This window comes from Macrotis lagotis, chromosome 2 (assembly GCF_037893015.1).
Source record: "Macrotis lagotis isolate mMagLag1 chromosome 2, bilby.v1.9.chrom.fasta, whole genome shotgun sequence".
NCBI lineage: Eukaryota > Metazoa > Chordata > Mammalia > Peramelemorphia > Peramelidae > Macrotis > Macrotis lagotis.
The window spans coordinates 318515310-318542369 of record NC_133659.1 but is presented as its reverse complement, the minus strand read 5'-3'; the positions used below and the strand labels follow the sequence as shown (position 1 = coordinate 318542369).

Below are 27060 nucleotides of genomic sequence, written 5' to 3'. Positions count from 1 at the left end.
TCAAGTGCATGAATGCATTTCAGAAAGGCGGATCACAAAGCTATCTATGTTTCAAGAGAATTTTACAACCTCCTACTTCCTAACTGATAAGTCTATCCTGCTGCCTTAACCCACCGTTTTCTGAAGGAACTAGTTTCCTAGTTCCAACAGGCTGAGCAGCAGACAAAACTGAATTCAAGCTGAAAGCAATGCACAAAAGAACACGTACACACCTGGATAGGCTCCTGCTGCTTGAAGACAGGGCCAAGTTCCGGCAGAATTAGCTTCACATATTCTTCTTTGGTACATTCTTCAGCAATAAGTAGGACATTGGGCAAAACGAAAGGTACCATATCAGGGTTTACAAATTCCGAGGTTAAGCAAGGCAAGATTCTTTGTACTATCACACGCTGCAAGGGAGAAAAGCACAAGAACGTCATGAGAGAAATAAAATAGATTCAAGTATCTTATGAGTTTCTATCCTACTGAAGATTACTGACATACATGCCAATGGAGCCCCAGCTCCTGCAAGTCAAAATGCCACAAAGGACAAGGTCTACAATGTGAGGAGCAGTCTGGCCAGCTAAGGGCAGAGTCACCCATGAGCATCACACTGGGTGCTAAGGGATAAATCACCTCCTAAAACTGTCCTCTAAGATAAGATTGCAAAGGGTCCAGCAGTAGGACAATAATATGATTTCAAGCTAGAAGAGATCCCAGACACCATTTAGTCCAAGCTCTGAATTTTATAAAGCTCATTTCCACCTTCAAGATATTTCTTTTAACCTCTTTTCCTTCCAAATCAATTCTCTCCATCAGTTTTAGAGACTGAAGTTGAGTTCATGAGAAGCCTAGGCTTACAATAAGAAGCCTCACTTCTCTGGCCCAACCATAGGGTTAAAAAAGCAATCAGCTTAACATTTTTAACTCTCGGTGACAAGTAAGAAACGGAATAAAAACGAACCTTGGGTAGTTTGGGCAGAACTTTCGGGAGGCCTTTGAAAAACTGTGACTTCTGAAGATTATCTCTTTGGAATAAGGAATCAAAATATTGTAGCGTGACTGCACCAACATCATCAAAGAAGGGAATCTAAAAGGAAGGGGATCACAGAATTTTAGATAACAATCCAAGCCTTCTGTTGAATGGGTTTCTTTCTTTTTATAATAAAATGACTTAAGAGTCAGAAAGACTGAATGACTCATCTAATGCCACAGAAGTTGATTGCAGAGTTGAGAAAAAAAATGAGAGATGCCTGATAGTCCTATTTTTATTATACTGAATATAGAATTGAACTCACTGTTCAATTCTAAACACTTAAAATATTTCAAATACCAACTGTGATGTTTATCATTTAAAATGTGTTTTGTGTGTGTGGCAGGCGGAGAGGGAGAGGGAGAGAGATGGAGGAGAGGAAGAGAAGGAAGGACTGAGTCTATGTTAGATATAATCTAATGTTAGATACAAAATTCAAGACAGAGTCATGCTTGTTAAGATTCTGGTCATTTGAAATATGTTAATCTGCAAAGTTAGGCAAATATAGAAAGTATCTACTATTTCAGTCTGCATGAAGAGTATCTAATGCTCTTCAGATACATAAAAATATGACCTATAAATAAATGTTGACTGTAAATAACCACATGGCAAAATAATTGAAAACGAAGATTTTATCTACCTGAAACAAAACCTCTGATCCACTCACCTTTGTCATTTGATCTGCATCTGGCCTGACAGTTGGAGTTACATTTAAAAGTAATTTCACATGTTCCCTAACTTCCTCAGGTATGTTTTGAAGTGAACTGGATCCCAGACGACTTAGCTAGTTGAAAAAAAAATGATGATTAAATACTAACTTTGAATTTTAAAAATAACTATTCAAAAGCACATCAAATTATATATATATATATATATGCAAGGCAATAGGGTTAAGTGGCTTGCCCAAGGCCACACAGCTAGGTCATTATTAAGTGTCTGAGGCCAGATTTGAACTCAGGTACTCCTGACTCCAGGGCCGGTGCTCTATCCACTGTGCCACCTAGCCGCCCCCCAAATTATATTATTTTCAAATAATCCTTTTCAATATTTTAAAAGGAATCAAAGGTCAAACAAAATATCTAATTCTACTAAATAAACTAAGATAACCCCAATTAACTAAAATCATTCTGCTCATTCACTCTACTTAAAAAACTTTTTATGCAACATTTTATATAGTTTAGAAATAATTTTTAAATGAAGTTTTGCAAACAAAGCTGAATTTCAAACTTTCACAAAAATGAATATATATTATTACTCATGTTACATTTAATAAAATTAATTCAAATCAGATACAATAATCCTAGCTCATTTTAAATAGTTTGTCTTCAAAATAACTTAGATATAGAAACATATGGGCGCCATGCAAAAGAAAATACCTGATCCAATTGCCTACTGAAGCTCTTATATATGTCTTGCTTGTTGACTTCAAAGATAGGTTTTCCTTTATTAAATACAGCATAAACCACAGCTCCTAAAGAGTACATATCACTTGCTGTCTCACAGCTCACAGAAAGTATGTATTCGGGAGCTAAATATTCAGGATTTGGTAGGCATAATGAAGGCAAATTGGGATCCCATTCTTTGCAAGGAAACTTGGGCTACCAAAAAAATGGGGGGAAGGTAGGGAAGAGAGAGAAAAAGCATATGTTACTAAATTAAAATTAAAATTAAGCTTAAGCAATAATTTCCTCCCAAATTCAAATCTACCATGTAAACTGATGTGTCTTTCTGTAACTGCACCCCCCAAATTAAGTTCCAACCAAATAAATTCAGGGCACAAAAATTTTTTTAATAACATTCTTGAAGCCACTGAAATTTATTTCCTAAAAGCAAATTTATAGCTTATAATAATATTAAGAATAAGGATTGGAATAAGTATTTTCTGACAAGTGCTCTAAGTTTCATAGAAATGAAAATAAAAGATTTGCCAGTGCTCCCATACACATCTATATATATTTTATAATTTAAATATATATATATATTTCATTATTACATGACTTTTAAGTACAATACAGATAAAACTACAGTTACAATAATTACTACTCACAGCAAAAATCTGTTACATTATGTACTCTAAAATTGATTATGTTTATACTAACTTTCTAAAGTTAATAATAGAGGCAATTTCAATTAAATTGTGTAATTTTTCTCTATAAGTAACAGTTACTTAGAAGGCTGAGACATGTGGTAGACAGATTTGAAATCTGGAAGTTGAATGAGTATTTTTTTGGTGAGAATTATTTTGATACCAGCTTCATGACCAAAGGTCAGTCACTGAATCTTAGGTTGATGACCTCATCTCTAAAATGGGGACAGTAATACCAGTACAATGAGCCCCCAAAGGTGATGGGGCTATGTAGTGGGTTCTGCACACTGTAAGGCACTTGTAAAGATGTCAGTCTCTATCACTGCTTTTCTGAAAACAGATTTTGCAATTTCAGCTCTTTCCTTACTGCTTACATTTTAACTAGTCCTTAGAAAAGCTTCCCCAAAACAGTTTTCTACAATCTGTTTCAAACATAATAACTAAGGTAAAGCTTTGTTTTTTACACAAGAAAAAATCATTACCTCTTGTTCAGAAGGATTCGTTGATGGTATACAAAAATCAAAGCCCATGATTTTCCAGGCTCCTGTTTTATTTAATATTATATTTTCTGGAGTAAGATTTCCATGTACCATTTTCACACTGCTATGTAAAAATGACAATCCTTCAGAAACCTGTAAATGGAAAAAGGCATTGCTTGTAGATCTTATTTCAATTAAAATAAGTTAAAAAAACACTGACTACTTACTCAGTGACTTCTAATCATAAGTTAAATATGTTTAATATTACAGAAAAATAAACAAGCCACTCTTTTGAGTTTAAAAAATAAAGCTGCATTTATAAAATGAAAAAGAAAAAAGTGAGGGGTAAGTATATTTATTTGCAAAAAGTAAAAAGCAAGTATTTTACAATTCCTTTCTGGAAATTTCACTAAGCATAGAATAAAAACGATTTTCTTATAGAGTACCTGGTAATGTCCCCCAAAGTTTGACTATTTAAATTTAATTAAATGTTTTATGATATCCTGCATGGAATCTAACAACTTGTACAAATTTACCTTTCAAACATTCAATATAGCATAAACTACTTTCACACTCATTTCATAGTATCTTGAGCAGTTTTTATGTTCGTGCCCAAGATGATTTATATTTGTGAAAAAGCAATGAAAATGGTTGGTCTGTTTTGCTTAATATTAAAAATATTAAGTTCTTTCTTGTCTTTACCTCAAATTCTCCTTTTCTTAACTTGGATATTTTCATTGTGGACTATATAAAAGTAACAAAAAATAGTATTTGAAATGTAATTCAACACAGCCATAATTTCTAAGTACCTCAGGTACCCACAGATTATGATGTCAAGAAACAGAAATTACATGAACACCACTTTTGAAGACTTCACAAAGCTCCTAAACAAGGATTTTAGAGTGATTAACATCATCAAGATCATATTGCTTAATAAATTCTGCTCATAGGCAAGCTGTGGAAATATAATAAAAATGACACTATTACCTAAGTTATTTAAGTATGATGAACAGAACTAGCAAAAATAACAACAGAATTTCTATGAAGAGGACCCTACTGTCTGTTACTCACAAGACTTCAGCAAATTTTCAGCACTTAAATGAATATTACACAGAAATATATGAAAAGTAAATGTAATTTAAAGATTATATTTCAAAATACAAGTTATACACAAGACTACTGATATATAGAGGGAAATATACGTAAATTAGTGTTGCTGAAAATATTTTTTTAAAGTTATTTTATATATTTTTTAAAATCTAGCAGAGATACGCACATACCTGAAGCAAGCCATATTTTGTTTCTACATCATAAAGTTTATAATCCTTAATGTCTGGAGACCCTGAGGAAGGCAGATTTTCCCAGTTCCCAAGAACATTAGCTAAACTTGCACACACAGGTTCTGTACAAAAAGCCAGGCAATCTCTATAAAAGACAAAGAGAGTTTTACTTACTGTAACATTTTTCGTGCTTAAAAAGTTTGTTAATATATTTGGAACATAATGGGATACCTATTCTATTATTATATGACAAAAGAGAACATGCCCAATTAATTCATTTGAGTACAGACAGATCCTTTAGGTCACAGCAGAGCAATGTCACAAAGGTATTAGTTGAAGGTCAAAATTATATATCAAAGTGAAGGAACAAACAGATATGGAATGTACTCCCAAGCCCAGGAAACTCACAGAGTACATTCATTAAGCTAATTGTTACAGTCATATAACATTAAAACCAAAGAGCATGTTAAGTGTGAACCTTTTAAGAAATACAAAGTAAGTTTAGCTACAATTGATGCCCAGTGAACTGCTGGTTCTCTCTGGTAAATATTCTTCAATATCCACAAAGCATCACCACTGTCCAGAAGTAGCGGCTTCCTACAAGATACCCTTCAAAGTCTTAACAATGGAGAGAACGTCAATTTTTTTTGAATGAAGATTCTGCTTCCAATTAGATCTGTCCTGAAATCCCTGTAGTTAAAACATGGCCAGGAGGACAATGGGAAAGACATGCTTTGAATAGCCCCTTAAATTTATGTATTAAACAAATCTAGGTATCAAAGGTATCTGCCCTAGAGAGGCATGGTCTTTCCCTTTGTTCCAAGGTAGTAAAAAAGATGACAAAAGAAAAGCATCCATCTGGAATACAAGAGGACACAAGAAGTAGAGCAGGACAGGCTGAGGTTTGAAGGGAACAGGACAAGTATTAAAAAGGACACAAGAGGGGCAGTTAGGTGACACAATGGATAGAGCACTGGCCTTGGGAGTCAGGAATACCTGAGTTCAAATCCGGGCTCAGACACTTAATAATTACCTAGCTGTGTGGCCTTGGGGCAAGGCACTTAACCCTGTTTGCCTTGCAAAAAAAAAAAAAACCAAACTTAAAAAAAAAGACAGAAGATGGCATGGCAAGAGAGCATCTTTTCCTTCAAGTGTGCTACAGTTGGAAAGTAATTATGTGAATGACTCTTCAGCACCTTCTCCTTGAGCGGATCTGGTATCTGTCTCTCTGTCTCTCTCTCTGTGCAGAAATGACATGTGTTTGAAAAACAACTGATACAAAGGTTACATTGCTTTAAGAATAATTAGCTCATTTCTTTTCAACGTATTTTTATTTCCCAATTACATGAAAAAAATTCAGCATTCATTTTTTTTCCAAATCCTCTTCTTTCCTCCCTTCCCCCTTCCACAAGAAGTCAAGCAATTTGATATTGATTTACATAAGCCATGCAAAAGATGTTTTCATTTTAGTCATGTTGCAAAAAAATAAAGTTAAAAAAGACTGCTTCAGTCTGCACTCAAAAGTTATCATCAAGGGTCCTTTGGAGTTGTCTTGGATCATTCTCTTGATCAGAATCGTGAAGTCTTTCATACAGTTCATTATTCAATAATACCTTTGTTTATACTCTACACCCCAGTGCTGTATAGTCATTACTGTATTAATATGTAACTAAAAGGGGGCAGTTAGGTGACACAATGGACAGAGCACCAGCCCTGGAGCCAGGAAGACCTGAGTTCAAATTTGACCTCAGACAATTAATGATTTACCTAGTTGTGTGACCTTGGGTAAGTCACTTAACCTCACTGCCTAGACAAAAAAATTATATACTATAAATATATATATATATTATTATATATAAAACTAAAGAAAAATACATTTAAAATATAGACCTTCATAGCTAAACTTACAACAAATGTTATTTAACTACTTTTTTTATTTTCCAGAAAAAAAAGTTAGAAAATTTTATTTGGTCATTTAAAAATACTTATTTTAAAGTCTTTACAGGGAAAATATTTACTCTTAAAATGATTCAGATTTTCTAAGACACATTGAAAAATCTAATTTTCTTGGATCTTTATATTTTTCTTTGATTTACTCTTTTTTGTCCTAACTACATAAATACATCATGGTTAAATGAATGCAAGTTCAAGTTACTAACAAAATTACTGGGAATAGAGAAAATAGACATATTTTTCAGAGAAAACCTATTTAAAGCACATTTTAAAATGAATATTTAAATTTAGTGTATCATTTAAATTTACTGAAACACTTACAAAGTTAGCATATACTTTAGCTATATAAAGTTGGCATATACTTCAGCTATATAAAGTAGCATATACTTTAGCTTTAATTTAGAGTCTATCATGATGAAGCCTTCTATATGCTTCCCTGCTCCCATTCCAACTCATGTTCTCCCACTACCCCCTACCAGCATCCCTTTCTCCCTACAGTCTCTCTAATCTTCATTTTTCCCTTTCCCTTCCTTGCTGCCAGTTTACTGGCATCTCCCCTTAAAAAACTCAATAGAATTTAGCACCCCACCTAATTCAGCTTCTATTTCTCCTCCCCATTTGCACTTAGGGTATCTGACACTCTTCTAAACCCTCTGCAATTTGACTTTTGATCTTGTCAACCAACTAAAACCACTCTTTCCAAAGGAACCAACTTTGGAGCTTTAAGTTTTTATCACCTCTCCTAACTGGATGGGTAGCCTCAAGCCTGTCCCTATCAGATCTTTTCATTTCTTCACCATCTGGCTCCTCCCTTCCTACACAGTCTTTTGCATTATTCTTCCTCCTCTCACACTCTCTAATCTATCTGGTGTTTTGTCTACACAACCCTTTGTCTCCATCTTGGTACCTTTCCTTCAACCTCCTTGAATCCTTAGGGTCCTTCAAGGACTCAGCTTGGGCATGCCTTTCCACCTCCCAATTATCAATACACACCTCCTCCCCCAAAAAACCATGTATTCATTTTAGACATTTTCTGAATATACTTAAATGTGCACAAGTTGTCTCCCCAGCAACATCTAAACTCTGAGGGAACTGGAACTCTTTCATATTTGTCTTTGTATCCTCAACAACTTATCGTGGTGTCTGGCCTCCATAGAGCTGACACTTAAATGCTTTTGATTGATACAAAGCAGCCTTGCACTACTGGTATGTTATAGGATAAAAGTCTAGATGCCAATATTTAAATAACCTTTCTCTTTTTACAACTGTTGATCTGAAAAACTTGAAAAGGCATAAACAAGGTCTGGCTAGGTGATGCATTGGATAGAGCACCGGCCCTGGAGTCAGGAGGACCTGAGTTCAAATCTGACCTCAGACACTTAATAATTACCTAGCTGTGTGGCCTTGGGCAAGCCACTTAACCCCGTTTGCCATGCAAAAACCTAAAAAGAAAAAGTGTAAACATGATATTCACACTACTGGAGGCAAAATTCCCTTTATTCTACTTCTCACTTCTTTTTCTCCCTTTCCTAAAATAAGGCTGGCTCAGAAGATGGCACTACTAACCATGCCAACCCCAAAGAGGTTTCACAAAGGTGAAAGGTAGGAAGATGCAGGCCTCCCTCTATGTGCCCAAAGCTATCTATTGTCAGTATTTCATTATTGTAAGTATAGGCTTCAACATTTCCTGCTACCTGCCAGCCACACAGGATCTCTTACTGACTTTTAAAAGGACTTTTGCATCTGGCTCACCTACTTCTCCATTCTATTTTCCGGCAACTTACTGAATGACATCCATGTTTCCTCCTCTTAGATCATAAACCACTCTACCTTTTTTCCCCTCTGAATAATGCCATTTTTATTCCATTCATATGAGCTTAAATCTTGTCATTGCAGGCATTTGTCCACTTCTGTGGAAGACTCAAATCTTGAATCCATTATTCCCCCACTGGCCAGAACCCACCATTTCTACCACATCTCCTGTTTCTACCACATTTATGCAATGGTACCTTCGACGAGCCTGTCTGCTGCCCTCTTGACTCAATAGATGCCTTCCTACTTATCTATGTCATAAGTATCCTGAACCCCTCCTGCCTACCTATACCCCATCACCTTCAGTTGAACCAATACCTGACCCTAAGTCGATTGGCATTGATTTTTTGTACTGCTGCTCCCAGAGTGGGGCAGAGGTGAATGAGGAAACACAATCTTGCAGTTAGGACCCTAATAAATTTCTGTTCAATCTCAGTCTGGCCCTTACCACTAAGCACTTCTTTTATTTGGCCCTAATCTGCTTCCAGGAGCATCATCAGACGTGTCACTACTGACCTCCCTTCCTCTCTGCTTCATTTCCATGATGCCCTTTTCTCTTAGCATAGGATGTAACTTCCCACTTTTGGAGAAGACTGACCTTTGGCTGCCTCTGGTCCCTTGCTGGATACTCACATTTAACACAAGCTAGAACTGCTGACATGCATAACTGCAGTCATTTATTAACAATAACATTAAAAGCCTACATCCATATCTGCCTTTAGGGTTACAAAGCAGCCCCTCCTCCCACAGCCCTGGGAAGAACTTAATGCCAGAACTCCTAATTTAGGAGCTGGTGGAACAGATTCAAGTGAGGAAGGTCACTGTGTGAGCCCAGGGCAGAGCCAGGCCTCTTCCAGGATGCCCTGCCTGCAAAGCACCAGTGCTAAAGCAGCTCTCCAAAATGCCCTCCATCTGTCCAATGGCTCTTGAATTCAATATTTATTAAGTATATACTCCATGCTACAAGGTACCATGGGCTACCCTCTCCCTCAAAAAATTTACATTTTGAAAGGGATGATAAAACATTTACACAAAACTATTAAAATGTCTTTAACTTAAGGCAAAGAGGATCCTAAAGTTTGAAAGATCAGAAGCTACCCATAAATGGAGTTGGTTCTTCATTTCAGAGGCAATAGAACTACCGGAAGCTTTCAAAAATATGCTTAAAAAGATTACTGTGACACTTGTGTTTAGAATGGACTGCTTCTCTTCCATCTCCTCCTCCACATCTTTAGGTGTCTGCCAGGGATCAGTTCTAACTGCTTTTTTTTTTTAAGGTTTTTGCAAGGCAAATGGGGTTAAGTGGCTTGTCCAAGGCCACACAGCTATGTAATTAATAGGTGTCCGAGGTCACATTTGAACTCGGGTCCTCCTGACTCCAGGGCTGGTGCTCTATCCACTGTGCCACCTAGCCGCCCCTCTAACTGCTTTCTAATGCATGCTAGAAAATTTGTCTCCTTTCATCTATTCACCTATTAACTCTTTGTTGATGATTCCCAAATCTGTTATCACCAGTCCCAACTTCTCACCTGCTTCTCTCCACATGAGTATCTCCCCATTGCCTCATCCTCAGTAATCTCAAAATTAAGAACAAAGCAAGATGTGCTGATAAAGATAAACACCAATACCACGAGGGAGGATACCCATGGAACAGGAGTGCTAGATGCAACAAAGCCCAAGGACATCTGAGAAAGAGCACAATGAATTCCTGAATGACTAAAGATGGCAACCTTCTTCACAGAGGAGAAGCAGTCTTCTTTAACCTAGGTCTAAGCCATCTTTCAGAAAAGACAAGATCTGTAGAAAATGAAGCCAAATCAGCTGCAAGGAACATCTTGAGCAAAGGCACCAAGTAGTCATGCCCTCAGGATGTCTGGGAAAAGATGTGTAAGACTGGACACAGCTAAAATTCAGGATACTTTTGAAATAGATAAGTAGGAAGGCATCTATTGAGTCAAGAGGGCAGACAGACTGGTTGAAGGTACCATTGCATGAATGTGGTAGTAACAGGAGATGTGGTAGAAATGGTGGGTTCTGGCCAGTAGGGGAATAATGGAGAACTTTGTACCAAGATGTTTGCCTGAATATCCAGAGGCAGCCCTTCTCCTATACTTAACTCCATTAAAAAAACCTAAAAATCATATCAGATCAAATAGAGATCAAGAAATCCAATAAGCAACTTCATTAAATGGAATTATCTCCCTCCTCCAATAGCAGAAAAGCATGGCCAGAAGAGCACTGCCAGGACCGTTAGAGTCCATTCTCAGGCACCAGCAGACAGAACAGCACTTCAAGGCAAGCACCAGGCAGTCAGAGACACAAGGAGCCCCTGAGGGAGAATCCAAAGACTCAGCCACACAGAACCTGTTTACTAGGATCCCAAAGCATGACCCTTGGAACTACTAGATACTTCCTAAGAGACCCTCCTGACTCATGCCCCAGTGGTACAAACCCAAAAGTAGAGAAAGACAGTTCTAGCTTTATGTCAATATGTATTACATAGATTCAACTTCATTCAAAGAATTCTAAAAAGAAATCTGTATTCCCCAAAAGCAGCTCCATTAACTTTCCAGTACAGTCCTGTGCTCTCTACTCCTGCCCCTCACTTGGCAGGCTGTGGCCCCCTCCCAATGAAAGCAGAAGAAGGAACAGGTGGAGAGACCGCCACTGACACCTCAGAAGTGGGAACTCAGCTTGAACACTCTGAAAAAGGAGACCTTTGCTCCATTTTGACCATCCACATGTCTAGCTCACATGGCTTATCTCAAATATCACGTGTCTAGCCCCAGCTCCCACAAGTTCTCCCTCCTGCTTTGGCTGCTTTGTGCCTGGTCCTAACGTGCCCTTGAACCAAGTGCTGGCTCCCACCCTCCATGGATGCATCACTCACTTCCTGCCCCCCCCTCCATTTTCCATGTTTACAGGCAAATATTCACATTAGGTAAAATTTACTTTACTTAGAGGTCTAGAACAATTCACTAACACAAAGCAAGAAGTGTCTGTATAAGGAACGAGGGAAGAAGAGGGCAATGACAGAAAACCACATGGAAGAAATCTTGGTGCTTTGAGAAATTAAAAAAGATTTAGAACGGGCTCAAAATGGAGTGAGACAATCCATCAAGGAAGATCAATAGGGACTACTGCATAGAAATGGGAATCCTGTGGGTGGACTCATTTGTCACAGTGCTATGGCTTCTTCCCGCGGTGTTTACATAAGATAGCTTAGATCTCAGGAAAATCAAGATCAGCCTGTTAAGTGACATCAGAAACTTCAGTAGTACAATAAAAGGGGGCAGCTAGGTGGCACAGTGGATAGAGCACTGGTCCCAGAGTCAGGAGGACCTGAGTTCAAATCCGACCTCAGACACTTAATAATTGCCCAGCTGTGTGACCTTGGGCACCCCCATTGCCTTAAATAAATAAAAATTTTAAAAAAGAAGTACAACAAAGATCTGCAATAATCAAGATATATAACAGGGTGGTAAAGCATGGATAAATAAAAGCACAGCTGAATATCCATGAGAATTCAACTGAGACCATGAGTTGTTGTGGACAGTATATCTTCTGAACTTACTAGACTGGAGGGCTTAAATCTTTTTTGTGTGTGTGTCACAGAATCCCTGAAAGTCTGGTGAAGTTTCTGGATCCCTTCTGTAAACTATGTTTTAAATTAAGTGAAGGAAATATCAAATTTCAGTTAGAGGTTACTGAAAACAAAGAAAAGTTTTCTCTCTATACTTTCAGTTCATAAACCCTTCTCAAATCTATCCACAGACCATCTACACAAAATACTTGTCTTTCTTGCTCTTCAGACACCAAAATCATTCTTGTCTTCCAAGTCCCAGTTCCTCTTCACTAACTCTGGCTTATCGTTCTCCCTTTAAGGTACTGCAGTCCCACCCAATTTAGTGTGGTACGGTAATACAAGCCAGTAATACAAGCCATCATAAGAATTTTCTCCCCACCTTAAGGCATTTAAGGGAATGGATTGTGTCACATAATTTCTACAACAATATTAATAACCCAGTAAGTTTTGAAAGCCTTTTCCACTGAAAAGTCTTTAGAGGCTTTGATTCTTCCTACCATTATCATTGACAAAGATAGATCAAAGAACTCTTAGGTTAAGTCATTTAACTTATCACCAGTTTCTAGGGCTCAAATTATAAGAACTTCTGTTTGTATTACTACTTCAATGTTATAAACAGATTCAAAATGTAAAATAATTCAGTCATTTGTTAAGTCTGTTTAAGCTACATAAAAATTTACCTAGATTCTTCTAAAGGATGCTGGACGGTAAGAAGTCGAGGGTGTCGAAGCCGGGTTAACTGTTGGACTCCTCGTTTTAGGGAATCAATGATCTGATCCTTTTCAAATTTTTGATATTTGTCAATCAGCTTTTTGTCAAAGACAAAAACAGCCACTTCCTAGGAAAAAAATTACACGTAATTAATATAGGCAGAAATATATGAAAGCAGTACACATTTGTGGGACAACAGCTTATCTAACAGGAATACACTAAAAACTATCATCACAAAAGTTTTGTTAGACAATCTACTCATATTTGGAACTGAATATATTATTTTTCTAAAAAAAAGAAATACATTTTTCTTGATTAGAGAAAAGCTGACTTATTTGGAAAAAAGTACATGTAGAACATAAATCTGAGTATTTAAAAAGTATAGAAAACAAGTGCCTTTCTTAGGGGAAGAAAATAGCATTTTCCCTCTTTTGAGATTTCTGATATGAGTACTACATGCAAAATGAAAAGTAAATAATGTGCTATCTATCCTTCACCCCATAGTAAATTTTCATTTATCCAGAACCCCAAAACAGAAAACTAAATAATTTATTTTCACAGTATTATAAAATAGGTGTTCATAATGAGCAAACAATCTCTGAAGTAAATGTGAGTAAAAGAATAAATTCAGTATAAGCCCTCTCTGGAAATAAACAGGTTTTATATATGCATGACCGTTTAAGTATAGAGACTTATAAATTCCTATATAAGAATTTTCTTCCAATTGATTATAAAATATGTATCTAGTTTAGTGCTGAATTTTGGAATAAAAATCAAAATTAATTAAAATAAAAAGAAACCTGGCCAAGAATTTTTTTTCAAAAGTAACTTAAAAAAAAAATAAGGGACTTTCCATTCTTTCTTAATTTAACCTAAATAAAATAGTTTCGTGCATTTGTAATTCAATTCCTGAGTTAGAAAGATAAAAATATTCAAAAATATTCTTGTTTCTACATTTTTAAAAACATAACAGTCTGATAAAATATTAGGATTATAAGGTCAGAGATTTAGAGTTGGAAAGAACCCTAACTTTTACCTAGACCAACCTTCTCACTTTAACACAGGCCTACAAAGGTCAAATGATTTGCCCAGGGTCAAATAAATAGTATGTGGCAGAGCTAGGATTATAACTTTCTTTAACATAAAGTAAAAATTAGAAGTTATCAGACATTTATATATTAGTATCTTATGATTCCAAGTTACTCTGAGAGACAAAAATGATTTTTAACAGCAATATTCTTTCTACTGTCGCTAAATGGTCACAATCCACAGACTATCACATTCTCTAAAGAGTCAAAATAAGTTGGGGCGAGTAGGTGGCATAGTGGATAAAGCACCAGCCTTGGAGTCAGGAGTACCTGGGTTCAAATCCGGTCTCTGACACTTAATAATTACCTAGCTGTGTGGCCTTGGGCAAGCCACTTAACCCCATTTGCCTTGCAAAAAAAAAAAAAAAGAGTCAAAATAAGTGGTCACCATAGCACAAGATCATGTGATAGTAAGTGGTATGTATTAACAATAGTAGATTACATTACCAAAAAAAAGGCATGAAAAAAATATCCAGCAAATTTTAATGGGGGGGAAGGGGAGTAGTCACATACTGAGAACACTAGGTTATACATGAGTATTTTAAAGAATATTACAAGATACAGAGAAAGATGCCTAGTCCACCAAATTGTTCCCAAGTGGATCAATGAGACCAGGGTTCCACTGAAATATCATCAAGGTGCTGCATGACCCATATTTTTCCTCATTGTAATCGACCGTAAAGTAGCATTCAAAGTATTTTAAAGGAACACTGAATATGACTCCTCCACTAAAGTCACATAAAGATGCCATTTTCAAACAGAAATTTGAATGGTTTACTCCCTAAATGCCATAAGACACAGTCCAGTCAGAATGCCTTTGAGTCACTATAACTAATGACCTAGATGCATAAGTTTTTCTAACTCATGATCATTCACGTGCACAATCCTATTTTAGAGGAAGATGTTCTGCCACATTTTATAAATGCATTTTAATTTAAATGTGTTTTTTCAAGTTGTTAAGTCTTTGATGAACTGCCTTTTTTTTTTGTCTCTTCTTTATTATTAGAAGGGCTGGGTGGGGAAGAAGGGAATTTTACAAATGAAAGTGAAAAAAGCAAGAGATATCAATAAAAATGAAAGAAAGTTTCATCATTTAAAGTAAAATTTGGGCGGCTAGGTGGAGCAGTGGATAGAGCACTGGCCTTGGAGTCAGGAGTACCTGGGTTCAAATCCGGTCTCAGACACTTAATAATTACCTAGCTGTGTGGCTTTGGGCAGGCCGCTTAACCCCATTGCCTTGCAAAATCTAAAGTAAAATTCATCTTTTTTTCTTTTTTTAAAGTTTTCTCCTTAATAATTTATTCATCCATTTATTCAACCAACATTTGTTAAGCACCTGGCTCATGGGATAAAATGAGAGAGAAAAGACAGTTCCTGTGCTTCTTACACATAATACTTTAAGATTTATAAAACCCTTTCCTCACAACCTAAGACTGCTAGCAGAATGAATTCAGAAGATGGAGTTTCAAATGCTTCTTCCACCACTTAGTATTTATGTGGCCCTGGGCAAATCATTTCATCCTTTGGGTCTCAGTTTCCTTATCTATAACATGAGACAATTAAATGAGATAGTTCCAAAATCCATTAAAACTTTAGATCTCTAAGATACCTAAAATCATTATTTTATATTTTTTATACATTTTATAGGAAAGAAAAAAAGATTCAAAGAAATTGACTTATAGACAATCATACAGATAGAAAAGTCTCTTATCAAGACAAGTCAAATTAACTACCTTTATCTTTTTCTACTACTGTCTTTTCTGTCTGCTCCAAGACAACCTCACACAAATCTACTTTCATCCTGGGAGCACAACCTCAATAAATATGTCATGAACAAATCTATTCCTAAGCTTAGAAAAGTCTCTGCCCAAGTTCAAATTCTCTCTAGCCCATATCTGAAATAACTTAAAATTTCATCATTTTAGTCTTCCTGAATCAACCTCAATATGTAAAGTGTTCAATTTCTAAAACTTGATTTTCTTAGTGTATATTTAATTTGGTTACTTGTTTATCAATCTATAATAATAAGAAATACTCTAAGAAATACTTTCTAGTGCCATATCTGTTTAATCTACTTTTAAATATTTTCTTGGCTCTCCTTACTTTACTCTGCATCAAATCATGTACATCTTTCATTGTTTCTCAATACATATGAGAATCATCATTTTTTTTTACAGCACAGTAATACTGAATTACATTCATGTACCACAACTTCTTAAGCTATTCCCCAGTCAAAAATGGATATCTGTGCTATTTCTAATTCTCTGCTATCACAAAAAGTACTGTTATAAATTTACTGGCATATGTGAGAACTTTCTTCTTATAAATGGTCCCTGGGGTTTAAGTTCAGTAATGAAGTCTCTGGTTCAAAAAGGTAAAAACCATTTTAGCAATCTTATTAGCAAAATTCTAGCTTTAAGTCCCTTAAAATTCCTTCTTTTACTGGAAGACTTCTTAAGTCCTTTTAATTCTAGTGTCCTTCCTGTGCTAATCTTTTCTCATTTATCCTGTAATTAGATTGTATGTATGAATGTATTTGCATTTGTCTTCTAATTAGATTGTGAGCTTCTAGAAGCAGGGACTGACTTTTGCCTTTTTTTCGATCACCAATGCTTATTAGGTAGAAAATTTTAATTCTAAGAATGCACCAGCAGACCTCTTCCTACAATCCTTTCAACACTGACTATTGCCTATTGTGTCATCTTTGCCAATTTGCTGTATGTGTAAAGTGAAATCTTGTATTTGTTTTCATTTTCACTATTAATGATTTGGAGCATTCTTTCAATGTAGTTATTAATATTTTATACTTCTTTTGAGAAATGCATATTCAGATCTATTGGAGATTTACTGGTCAAATATAGGTAGTTAATTGTTCATAAATCTCTTGGATACCAAGCCCTTATTAGATATTGAATATAGATCTCTCCCCCACTTGACCACTTCTCTTCTTAACCTATGTGCATTCTGTATAGATGCCTTTCAGTTTCATGCTAAAAAGTTAACTACTTTGTCTTTTATAGTTGCCTCTATCCTGTGTTGACTTAAAAAACATATCTTCTATCTATAACAGTAAGAAGTAGATGATCTGCTTCTCTTATAATTTTCTACAGTCTAATTTTTAATGGTAAAGTAAGACATGCATTTAAAAAGTATATAATACAGAACAGTAAGTTATTGGCCTATGCCTAATTTCTGTCACTCCATTTTCCATTAAATTGTTTTGTTTTTTTTTTCCCTAAATACAAACTTGTTTGTATTTTCCAGTTTATTTAAAACACAGATGTGGTGAGTTTCTTTATTTCTGATTCTTCCTTGGCTAGTCTGTTTCAGTGATCTAGCTCTATTTTTTAACCAACATTGAATGACTACCACTTTATAATTTAATTTGAAGTCTAAAAGTGCTATTCTTCCTTTGACTAACTCTTTTCATTACTTTTCTTGACACAGTAAACTTCTTGCTTTTCAAATGAATTTTACTATTTTTTTCAATTTATATAAAGTATACCTTTCATAATTTGAGTGGTATGGTATTAAAAGTTCAAAATAATTTAGGCACTATTTTGTTTTTATTATATAGGCACTGCCTGTTGAATATTATTCTATTTAAGTTATTCTTTATTTCTTTAAAACCACACTGTAAGGTTGGGGTGGCTAGGTGGCGCAGTGGATAAAGCACTGGCCCTGGAGTCAGGAGTACCTGGGTTCAAATCCGGTCTCAGACACTTAATAATTACCTGGCTGTGTGGCCTTGGGCAACCCACTTAACCCCATTTGCCTTGCAAAAACCTAAAAAAAAAAACACTCTAGCGGCAGCTAGGTAGCACAGTGGATAGAGTAAAGGCCCTGGAGTCAGGAGCACCTAAGTTCAAATCCAGCCTCAGACATAGTTGTCACTCAACCCCATTGCCTTGCAAAAAAAAAAAAAAAAACAAACCCTAACCCCCCCCCCCAACAAAACCACTCTGTAATTGAATCTAATCAAATCTTACATATGCTGTGGTAGACTAATCCCCAGATATATTGTCTAATTGTCTAATGATTTAAATAGGATTTCCCTATTATTGCTTCTTGGATTTTATTATTATTATTATATAGAAATGAAATTAATGTTGGAAGATTTATTTTATAGCCTGAAAATGAGCTGAACCCATTGTCTCAATTAGTATCTATACACTAGGATTTTCCAAGTTAACTAGTATTTCATCAGTAAACAGGAAAAGTTTTGTTTCTTACCTATCTTTATGCCTTTTAATTTTTTTCTTGGGTTCTATTGCTGTTGGTATTATTTCCAGAACTATATAAAGTATACTGTGTGCATGGCATCCTTATTTTATTCACATGCTTCCTCATAAAGGTTTTAAAATCTTCCCTTTACTATGATACTTGCATTTGATTAAGAAAAAGTATTTTTATTATATTAAAAAATTCATCCATGGCGATAATTAGTGGGACTTTAAGCATAAATAAGTGTTGTACTTTGTCAAAGATTTTTTTCTGTTTCTACTGAAATAATCATGAGGTTGTATATTCCATGATTATGTGCAATGTCCTCCTTATGTAGAACCAGCCTTGAAGCATCTCTGGTATAAATGATTTCTTGGATTAAACATTGTAACCTATCTAAAAGGATATTATTGAAACATTTTTCACATACATTTATCAATTATTGGCCTATAATTCTCCCCCTGTGCTTTATTCTTCCCCAGTTTAGGTATTAGGATCATATTTGTTTCATAAAAGGAGTCCAGTAGATCACTTTCTTTCTCAATTTTTGAGAATAATTTGTACAGCATAGGTATTGTTTTTCCAAGTTTGATATATTCAGTTGAAAAAAACTAATTTTATTTCCTTTTCTGAGATTGTTATTTTAGTTATATGATCTATTAGTTAATTCCATGGCCAATTTTAATTTTTTAATTTATGGAATAAAGCAAGCATTTCCATAGCATAGTACAGTAAAAAGATGATTGTATATGAAGCTGCAAATTGAATTTGCATAATTTGCTATTCCTTTCAAATATACAATAAAATTGTCAGGTATATTTCTTTTTTCTTTCTCCCTCTGGCCTCCAAAAATGGCTGCTATTAGACACAAACATTTATATTTATCATTACTTTCTCTGAATGCCAGTAGCATCTCTCTTCATGTGTTCTTTAAAGTTAATGTGCACATTTATAATAGACAAAATAATTTATTCACTCAAAGTCAATCTTAAAACATTATTGTTATTGTATACAATGTTCTTTTGTTTCTGCTTATTTCACTCCATTATTTTGTGCAAATCTTTGCATGTTATTCTAAAATCATTGCGTTTATTTCTTATAGCACAGTAGTTATTTTGTCATAATCATATACCACAACTTGTTCAGCCATTCCCTAATCAAGGGACATCACTGTAATTTCCAGGTTTTTATCACCGCAGAGAGCTGCTACAAACATTTTAGAACATAGTTCTTTCCCTATTTCCCAAATAATCTCTGGAAATTGATCAGGCAGGGGCTGGGTCAAAGGGAATGTGTTTTTAATATTGATTTGTTGCCCATGATTTTTTGCCATAAATTTCTCTGGGTTTCCTTTTTGTTTTTGCTTTGTCTGATAACATGACAACTAATTCTGCTTTTTTTGCGGCTCATTTTTTTCACAGTCCCTCATTTTTATTCTGTGCATCTCTTTGATTTTAAATGTTTCTTGTAAACAACATATTGTAGGATTTTTTTTAAATCATGCTTTTTCATTTCATTGCATTGTTAATGAAATGGATTGTTAATACATTCACATTTAAACTTTTTAGTTTTTGTTTTCCTCTATTTGTGGCTAAAATTTCCTTTCCCATATTAGTACTTTTCCCCTCTTCCTCTGTAAGCGAAGTAGTTCATCTTTTTTTTAATATCTAGCTCTGACTTCACTAAGCTGGCCTTCATTTGGCAGCCTTGTTTTACTCAGGGTTGCTCTTGGATACCAAGCCAGCTCTTGCAACAAGATGAATGTACCCTCACAGCAAACACTGGCATCTAACAGACTATGTGATCATAAGAGAAGAGAAAAGATGTCAGAGTGACAAAGGCAATGTGTGGTGCAGAGTGCTGGACTGATCACAGACTCATCTTCTCCAAGCTAAATATTCACATTCAACCAAAGGGGCAGTCCCAAGGCAAAATGACTACCAGAAGAATTAATGTCCAGAGATTAGAGCATCTGAGTGGGAACAGTTTATTGCTAACCTGGAGCCAAAGTTAAAACCAACATACAGTTGGCAACAGTGGAGCAGAATCCACAAAGTAGGGGAGTCCGTTGCTCATCCAAAAATGGACAAGAATTTTCTAGGCTATTTGGAATGAAGAAGTTATCCCTCAAGAATTCAAAGATACTTCCACTGTTCTTCTCTATAAAGGTAAAAACGATTAGATTGTTCTGTGACAATTACAGAGGTGTTTCTCTTTTAGTCATTGCTGGTATGATTCTTCCCAGAATCCATCTTAATAGGCTGATCCTTCACCTGGAAGATGGTCACCTCCCTGAGAGCTAGTGTGGCTTCGGAAAGGTTGAGGAGCAGTTGATATGGTATTTGCTGCTCAACAACTCCAGGAAAAGTGCCAGGAACAGAAGACAGGCCTGTGTACAATATTTGTTATCTCTAAGGTTTTTGATACCATCAGTCACAAAGGTTTATGGAAAATTATGTCACAATTTGATTGCCTGGAGAAGTTCGTCAGGTTTGTACATCAGTCTCATGGTGACGAGCATGCCAAGTTTCTAGATAGTGGATGATGCTCTCGAGATTTCCCAGTCACCAATGGAGTAAAACAAGTATGTGTTCTTGCTCCCATACTTTTTAGCATGATGTTTGCAGCCATGTTATCAAAATCTTTCACTGAAAATGAACATGATCTCATGGGCAGCTACCACACTGATGGTAAATTCTTCAACTTGCAAAGACTACAAGTCAAGGCCAAAGTGGTAGGAGTGTTGGTGCATGACCTTCTGTTTGCAGATGGTTGGGCACTCAATGCAGCCTCGGAAGCTGAGATATAACAAAGTATGGATCAATTCTCTGCTGCTTGTGCTAATTTTGACCTAACCAACAAAACCAAGAAAACACAGGTTTCCATGATGCCCTAAAAGGCATCCATCAGCCAGCACCATACCATCCATATGTGGAACCATTGGTTACAATAAATGGAGAAGTTTTGAGCACTACAGACAGACTCATTTCCCTTGGCAGTGTCCTTTCCAGGGAAGTACACACACTGCCAGAGCTAGCTCAGTATTTGGGAGGCTCCGAAAGAAAGTATGGGAGAGAAGTATTAGACTGACTACCAGACGGAAGGTCTACAGAGCCATTGTGTTGACCCCATTGCTATATGCCTGTGAAACCTGGACAGTCTACCAGCGCCATGTCAGGAAACTGAATTCGCTTCCATTTAATTGTCTCAGAAAGATTCTGAAGATCACCTGGCAGAAGATACCAGACACTGAGGTCCTTTCTCAAGCTAAAATGACAAGTATTCAAACGTTATTACAGAGAGTGCAACTAAGACAGAATGGCCACACCATTAAGAAATCAAGTATAAACTTTTGAAAAAGAATATCTTTATGGTGAACTCACATATGACAAGCACTCACAAGGAGCAATAATAGCACATCCCGAAGGTCTCTCGTAAGAAAAATTGATTGTGCAGCATGGGAGACACTGGCAAAGGAACACCCAACATAGCATGCCCTCATAAGAGAGGGGGCTGCACTCTATGAGCAAGGCAGAATAGAAGCAGCTCAAAGGAGATGTAAGATATCAAAGTTTAGAATGGGCAACCCAGATGTTCCCATGGACTGTTTGGGCCCAACCTGTGGTAGAGCATTCTGAGTTCATACTGATCTGATCAAACATTTGTCTCTAAACACAATGATGTCATTTTGGCCTTCTTCAATAACAAAATACAATTATTTTAATTTGATCTATTTTAAAATAATTTTGTTTTCAAAGGTGCTCACCCTCTCATTATTCTTTCCCAAATTTTTACTTATTAGTTTCTTTCTCTTTCACTTTTTTTGAAAGGTCCTTTTTTTGATCCTCTTCTCTAGATTTCTTTGCCCTTGTTTCATTAATTATTTTCTCTTCATATCTTGACTTTTATTCTTTGATTCATGACTCTTATACTTAATCTCTACATCTCTATTCCTCATGGAATTAAAGCTTCTAAGTAACCTATTTTGTTTCTTCTATTATTATTGTGTAGATTTTGAATTCTTAAACATGAAGGATAGTGTCCCATAAACGATTTTTTCCTGTGTCCTTGATTTGTTAAGCTTATTATTGACCTTTGCCCTCCTCTTAGTAAAATTTTTTCCCCCCATTTGGCTTGAAGTCTCCTTTGGAGGTCTATGCCCTTCCCCTTCCCCTTTTCCTTTCAGTTGCTCCAAAGGACTGAGTACTCTTCCCCTGAAGGAGTTTGTATCTAAACACTAAAAATCTCAGATCACATACAGTGTAAGATTCCCATATCTTCCTTTACAGGCATCTTTTGTCCCATTAGAACACATTCATCAGCAGTACCCCCCCTCACTATTAAAACAAAATTTCCTCTTTCTTTTATTCTTTTTTCAGTCCCTCTTTGTCTCCTCTCTTATTTTCCAGGAAGTTCTCTCTTCTTCCTAAGAGAACAAAGAAACTATATCCCTCTCACTTTTTAGTTTTTCACTTAGAGAGTACATCACATACTCATCTCTATCTTCTTTCTCCACTCCCACCTAGTTTGCAACCTACCATTCAAAGCAAAAAATGATTCCCTTGTAGATGCAGCATTATTGGGTTCCGTCACCTCAGGCCCATTTCTCTATCATCACTTCTCTGTGAGACTTTTGCGTTCACCCTTATCTCCTCCTGTACATATTGAAAAATACATTTCTCGGTGGTTTGTTTTTGCTGTCTGCTGTCCTTGGTTGCAATATTGTTTACCCATCTATTTTTCCTCTCTAGGGTGCTGAGATGCAAATAATTTTATCAGGTCTGATTTTCTTTAGAGAAATATTTTGAATGTCTCTTTTTAAGTGAACACTCATCCTTTTCATTTATGGGTAACTTCGGATTTGCAGGCTATGTCCCAGAGAGATGCATTTTGAGCTCCTTTGAGTTCAAGAGTATGTTTTGCTCCTTTCTGCAGTTTCCAGTAAGTTCAAAACAGTTATGTTATTTGAATTTCCTTTCCTTTATATCTGAAGTTCTTTCTCCTGATTGCATTCAAGATGTGTTACTTATCAGTGGAAATATTAAATGTAACCATTATGTCTTTGTTTTTGAAGGTGATTTATGCATTCTTTCCACCAGCACTTTATCTTTGGTTCTGGGCAGTTTTTTTCAGATTATGGTATTCAAGTTTTTTGACCTGTTATATTCTTCTGGGAGATATAAGAGATCTTTAAGTCTTCAAGATGAATATGGTTAGTTTACATGGATATGCTTTCTTTTAAGTTACTGCTTTTTGTTTTTCTTCTTCCTTCATTTTCATATATTCACATTCCACAGTTACCCTTTCATGTTTCTGTCGTTTGCCACAATGGATTTAAATTTTTCACTCCTACAAATTATTTTGGCTTTGAAGGCCATAATTTATACTTTCATAATTCTTATTTCTCTTTTAAACCATTCAGGAATATTCTTCTGTGATTTTAAACTCTCCTGGGAATCCATAGGGTTCTCTGCCACATCATGAATTAATTCACTGCCCTTAATCTTGTAAAACAGTCATTGCTGTCTGAACTCTTTTGAGTTTATTAGAGGAAACATTCCCTTCTGCTATTAATATCTTGCCTAGTGGAGGAACTACAAATGCTAAAGGTAATACAAGTGAGTTTTCTTCCTCCTGAAATTTTTCACAATTATAGTCCTTTCCCCTTATTTTCCCCCTATTGTTCACCTTACAGCTCTCTCCCCTCCAAGAGCCTCTGTGGGAGACTTAAGTTTCTCCCATGACAGGCAATTTATACCTCACCAGCTTCAGCCTTTTCCCCAAGTGAGTTCTGAGGAGACAGAAGTTGCCTCCAAATGGATGCTGGGTTCTTTCCCTCCAGTTTAGTGGAATGACACATAATCACGCCTTTGCCTTGCTCCCTTTCCTCTGCTCAAGTGGCACAGAATACTCTCATACTCATAGTCTGAGTAAACTTCTGTAGTTTAGATCTCTGCAGCATGAGATGAGAGTGGGCTTTCAAGATACAGAGTTGAATTCTTTTACAAGCTGGACAATCAGCTCGGGCAAAACTATTATAGGTACTGAATAAGCATTTGGGATTAGGAATTCTTCTATTTATCTAGATCACCAAGTTTTGACCTCTGAGTTTTCGGGGGTGCAGACAACTTGACCTTTTGTTCCTGCTTCCTATTTTGGAAAGATCTGAAAGATCATGAGGAGCAAAGAAGAAGTCTAGTCTTCCATCTTGTTGGTAATGTGCTCTGGGACCCAATTTACATTCTAAAAAGTCAAACCATACCCTTTTATTTATTTTTTTGTTTAGGTCTTTGCAAGGCAAATGGGGTTAAGTGGCTTGCCCAAGACCACACAGCTAGGTAATTATTAAGTGTCTGAGACCGGATTTGAACCCAGGTCCTCCTGACTCCAGGACGGGTGCTTTATCTACTGTGCCACCTAGCCACCCAGAACCATACCCTTTTAAAAAATATTCCTGTGACTCTTTCCAGAATTCCTTAAAAACTAGTGGTATAGGGACATCTAGGTGAAACTGTGGACAGAGAACACCAACCCTGGAGTCAGGAAGAAAGACCTAAGTTCAAATCTGGCCTCAGACACTTAATAATTACCTAGTTGTGTGACTTTGGGCAAGTTACTTAATCCCATTGCCTTGAAAAAAACAAAACAAAACAAAACAAAAAAACTAGTGGTGCATACCACTCTAATGACATTTAATCATATACTGCTCTGTATTATATTGTTTATTTTTTTATGTATTTTTATGCATCAGGTAACCAAAAATCTAAATACCAAGTAAAAAAAAGTCACAGCATATCAAATCAGAAAGTCTATTTTCCTGTTATGGATGATAAATCATTACCCAACTCTCATTCAATCTTCATCCAACTTGGTATTGTTCAGATAACAGTTTCTATCATCTAATCCAACAATTAAAAAAGTCCACAGCCAGTCTGGTCAATCCAATAGCTAAAGTTAAAAAACATTTACTAACTGTCAGATACTAAGAGTTTAAAAGACATAAATGACAGTTGACCAAAGGCTATTCTATGGAGTGGCTGAGTTAGATTTATATTTATATTTTCATATGTATTTGTGTGTGTGTGTGTGTGTGATTTAAAAAAAAACACAGCAAAACAATTAAGAGAAATCCAAGAAGACTTTCCAAAGGAGGAAGTCTAAAATGAGGCAGAGGAGACAAGCAGATGGGTGAGTCTATATTTCAGTACAAATCCACTTTATCTATTCCCTGTAGTAGGCTCCTATGTCTGAAATGTACTCTTATTCTCTTAAAACACACACACACACACACAATGGGGCAGCTAGGTGGCACAGTGGATAGAGCACCGTCCCTGGAGTCAGGAGGACCTGAGTTCAAATCCAGCCTCAGACACTTAATAATGACCTAGCTGTGTGGCCTGGGGCAAGCCACTTAACCCCATTGCCTTGCCAAAAAAGCCTAAAACACACACACACACACACACACACAGACACACAGAAACCTACCTGTTAACAATGACAGAGAGACAGCTATATGTATATACACGACAGTTAGAAAGATGGATTGCCCTATGGTTTGAACAACATTTTCTTTCTTCATGACAACCCTGGGACCTTCCTATTCTACCTGATTTACAAATGAGGAATCTGAGTTATGGAGAAAAATAAAATCTTCTGAGGTCCCATAGATAGAAAGTTTAGTTAGAAATTGAATCTAGGTCCTAGAGCTCCAAATCTCCTTTTTTATATTTTGATAAACTTGCTTTCTTAAATTTACCATTAAAGATATTTTTCCTAAACAGGAATCTGTATTCAAATCCCCTGTCTGCCTGTATACCAGTCAAATAACAAATGGAAAGTCATTTAACTTCTTTTTAAGGAATTCTATAATATGCCTTAATAGAACTATCGTTTAGAACAATTAATGAAATTCAAGCTGGTCTTTTCTGACCTAAATGTTTTAATTAGCAAGTTATTCCTCTACTTAGCAGAATGGTTCCTTTCCAATAAAACAAGCACGATCCTTTTAATGTGTACAAGTTTTCAAACAACAGTAACAACAATAACAACAACAACAAAACAACACCTACAGGAATCCTCAAGAAAAAGTTTGAATTCTGCTATATGGTGAGCGCTATGTCCAACTCTACATGCGCACAGCACTTAAAACATAATTAGCAATCAAATGTTTATTAAAGAACCATTTTTCAATGATTCCCCATAATTATCATATGAAGAAAGATGGATTATATAACTGAAAGGGCTAAGAGCAATCATGGTAACAATGACAGATGTGCCTATTCTTTATCCTAAGAGGAACAAAAAGGTAATCCTCAAAAACAGATACATGACATACTAAACTGTGAGTTCTGATGATGTATAATACATGTAATTTTTTAAAAAAAATTAACTGAGAAGCACTATAAAACCCAGAATTATCTAAGTAAAAGCAACAAAGTGGCATCAGAGTAGATAAAGGACCCATTCTAGAGTCAGGAAGATTAATCTTACTGAGTTCAAATCTGGCCTCAGACACTTACTAGCAATATGATCACAGGCAAGTCACTGATCCATGGTTGCCTCAGTTTCCTCATCTGTAAAATGAGCTGGAAGAAATGGCAAACCACTGCCCTATCTTTGTCAAGAAAACCCTAAATGAAGACTTGGACATGACACCCAGGTAAAAAGACTGTCATCAGGGAACACAGAAATGTTCTCAGAAACATACTTTAAGAAACATCTTTAAAAAATATATTTAAAAAAGGGAACAGCCAGGTGGCATAGTAGCTAAAGCACTGGCCCCAGAGTCAGGAGGACCTGTGTTCAAATCTAGTCTCAGACACTCAATAC

The 27060-nt window shown here is 36.1% G+C and overlaps 1 protein-coding gene across 1 annotated transcript in view; it reads right to left on the bottom strand.

Moving 5' to 3' along the window:
- SCYL2 (SCY1 like pseudokinase 2) overlaps positions 1 to 27060 on the bottom strand; it is a 73163-nt gene that overhangs the window by 22461 nt on the left and 23642 nt on the right. Inside the window, exons 3-9 of the mRNA XM_074226658.1 lie at positions 12889 to 13046; positions 4858 to 5002; positions 3581 to 3730; positions 2389 to 2610; positions 1680 to 1796; positions 944 to 1069; positions 213 to 389 (exon numbers count right to left, since the gene is read on the bottom strand). Of these exons, the coding sequence (XP_074082759.1) occupies positions 213 to 389; positions 944 to 1069; positions 1680 to 1796; positions 2389 to 2610; positions 3581 to 3730; positions 4858 to 5002; positions 12889 to 13046 (1095 nt within the window). The remainder of the gene's footprint in view (positions 1 to 212; positions 390 to 943; positions 1070 to 1679; positions 1797 to 2388; positions 2611 to 3580; positions 3731 to 4857; positions 5003 to 12888; positions 13047 to 27060) is intronic.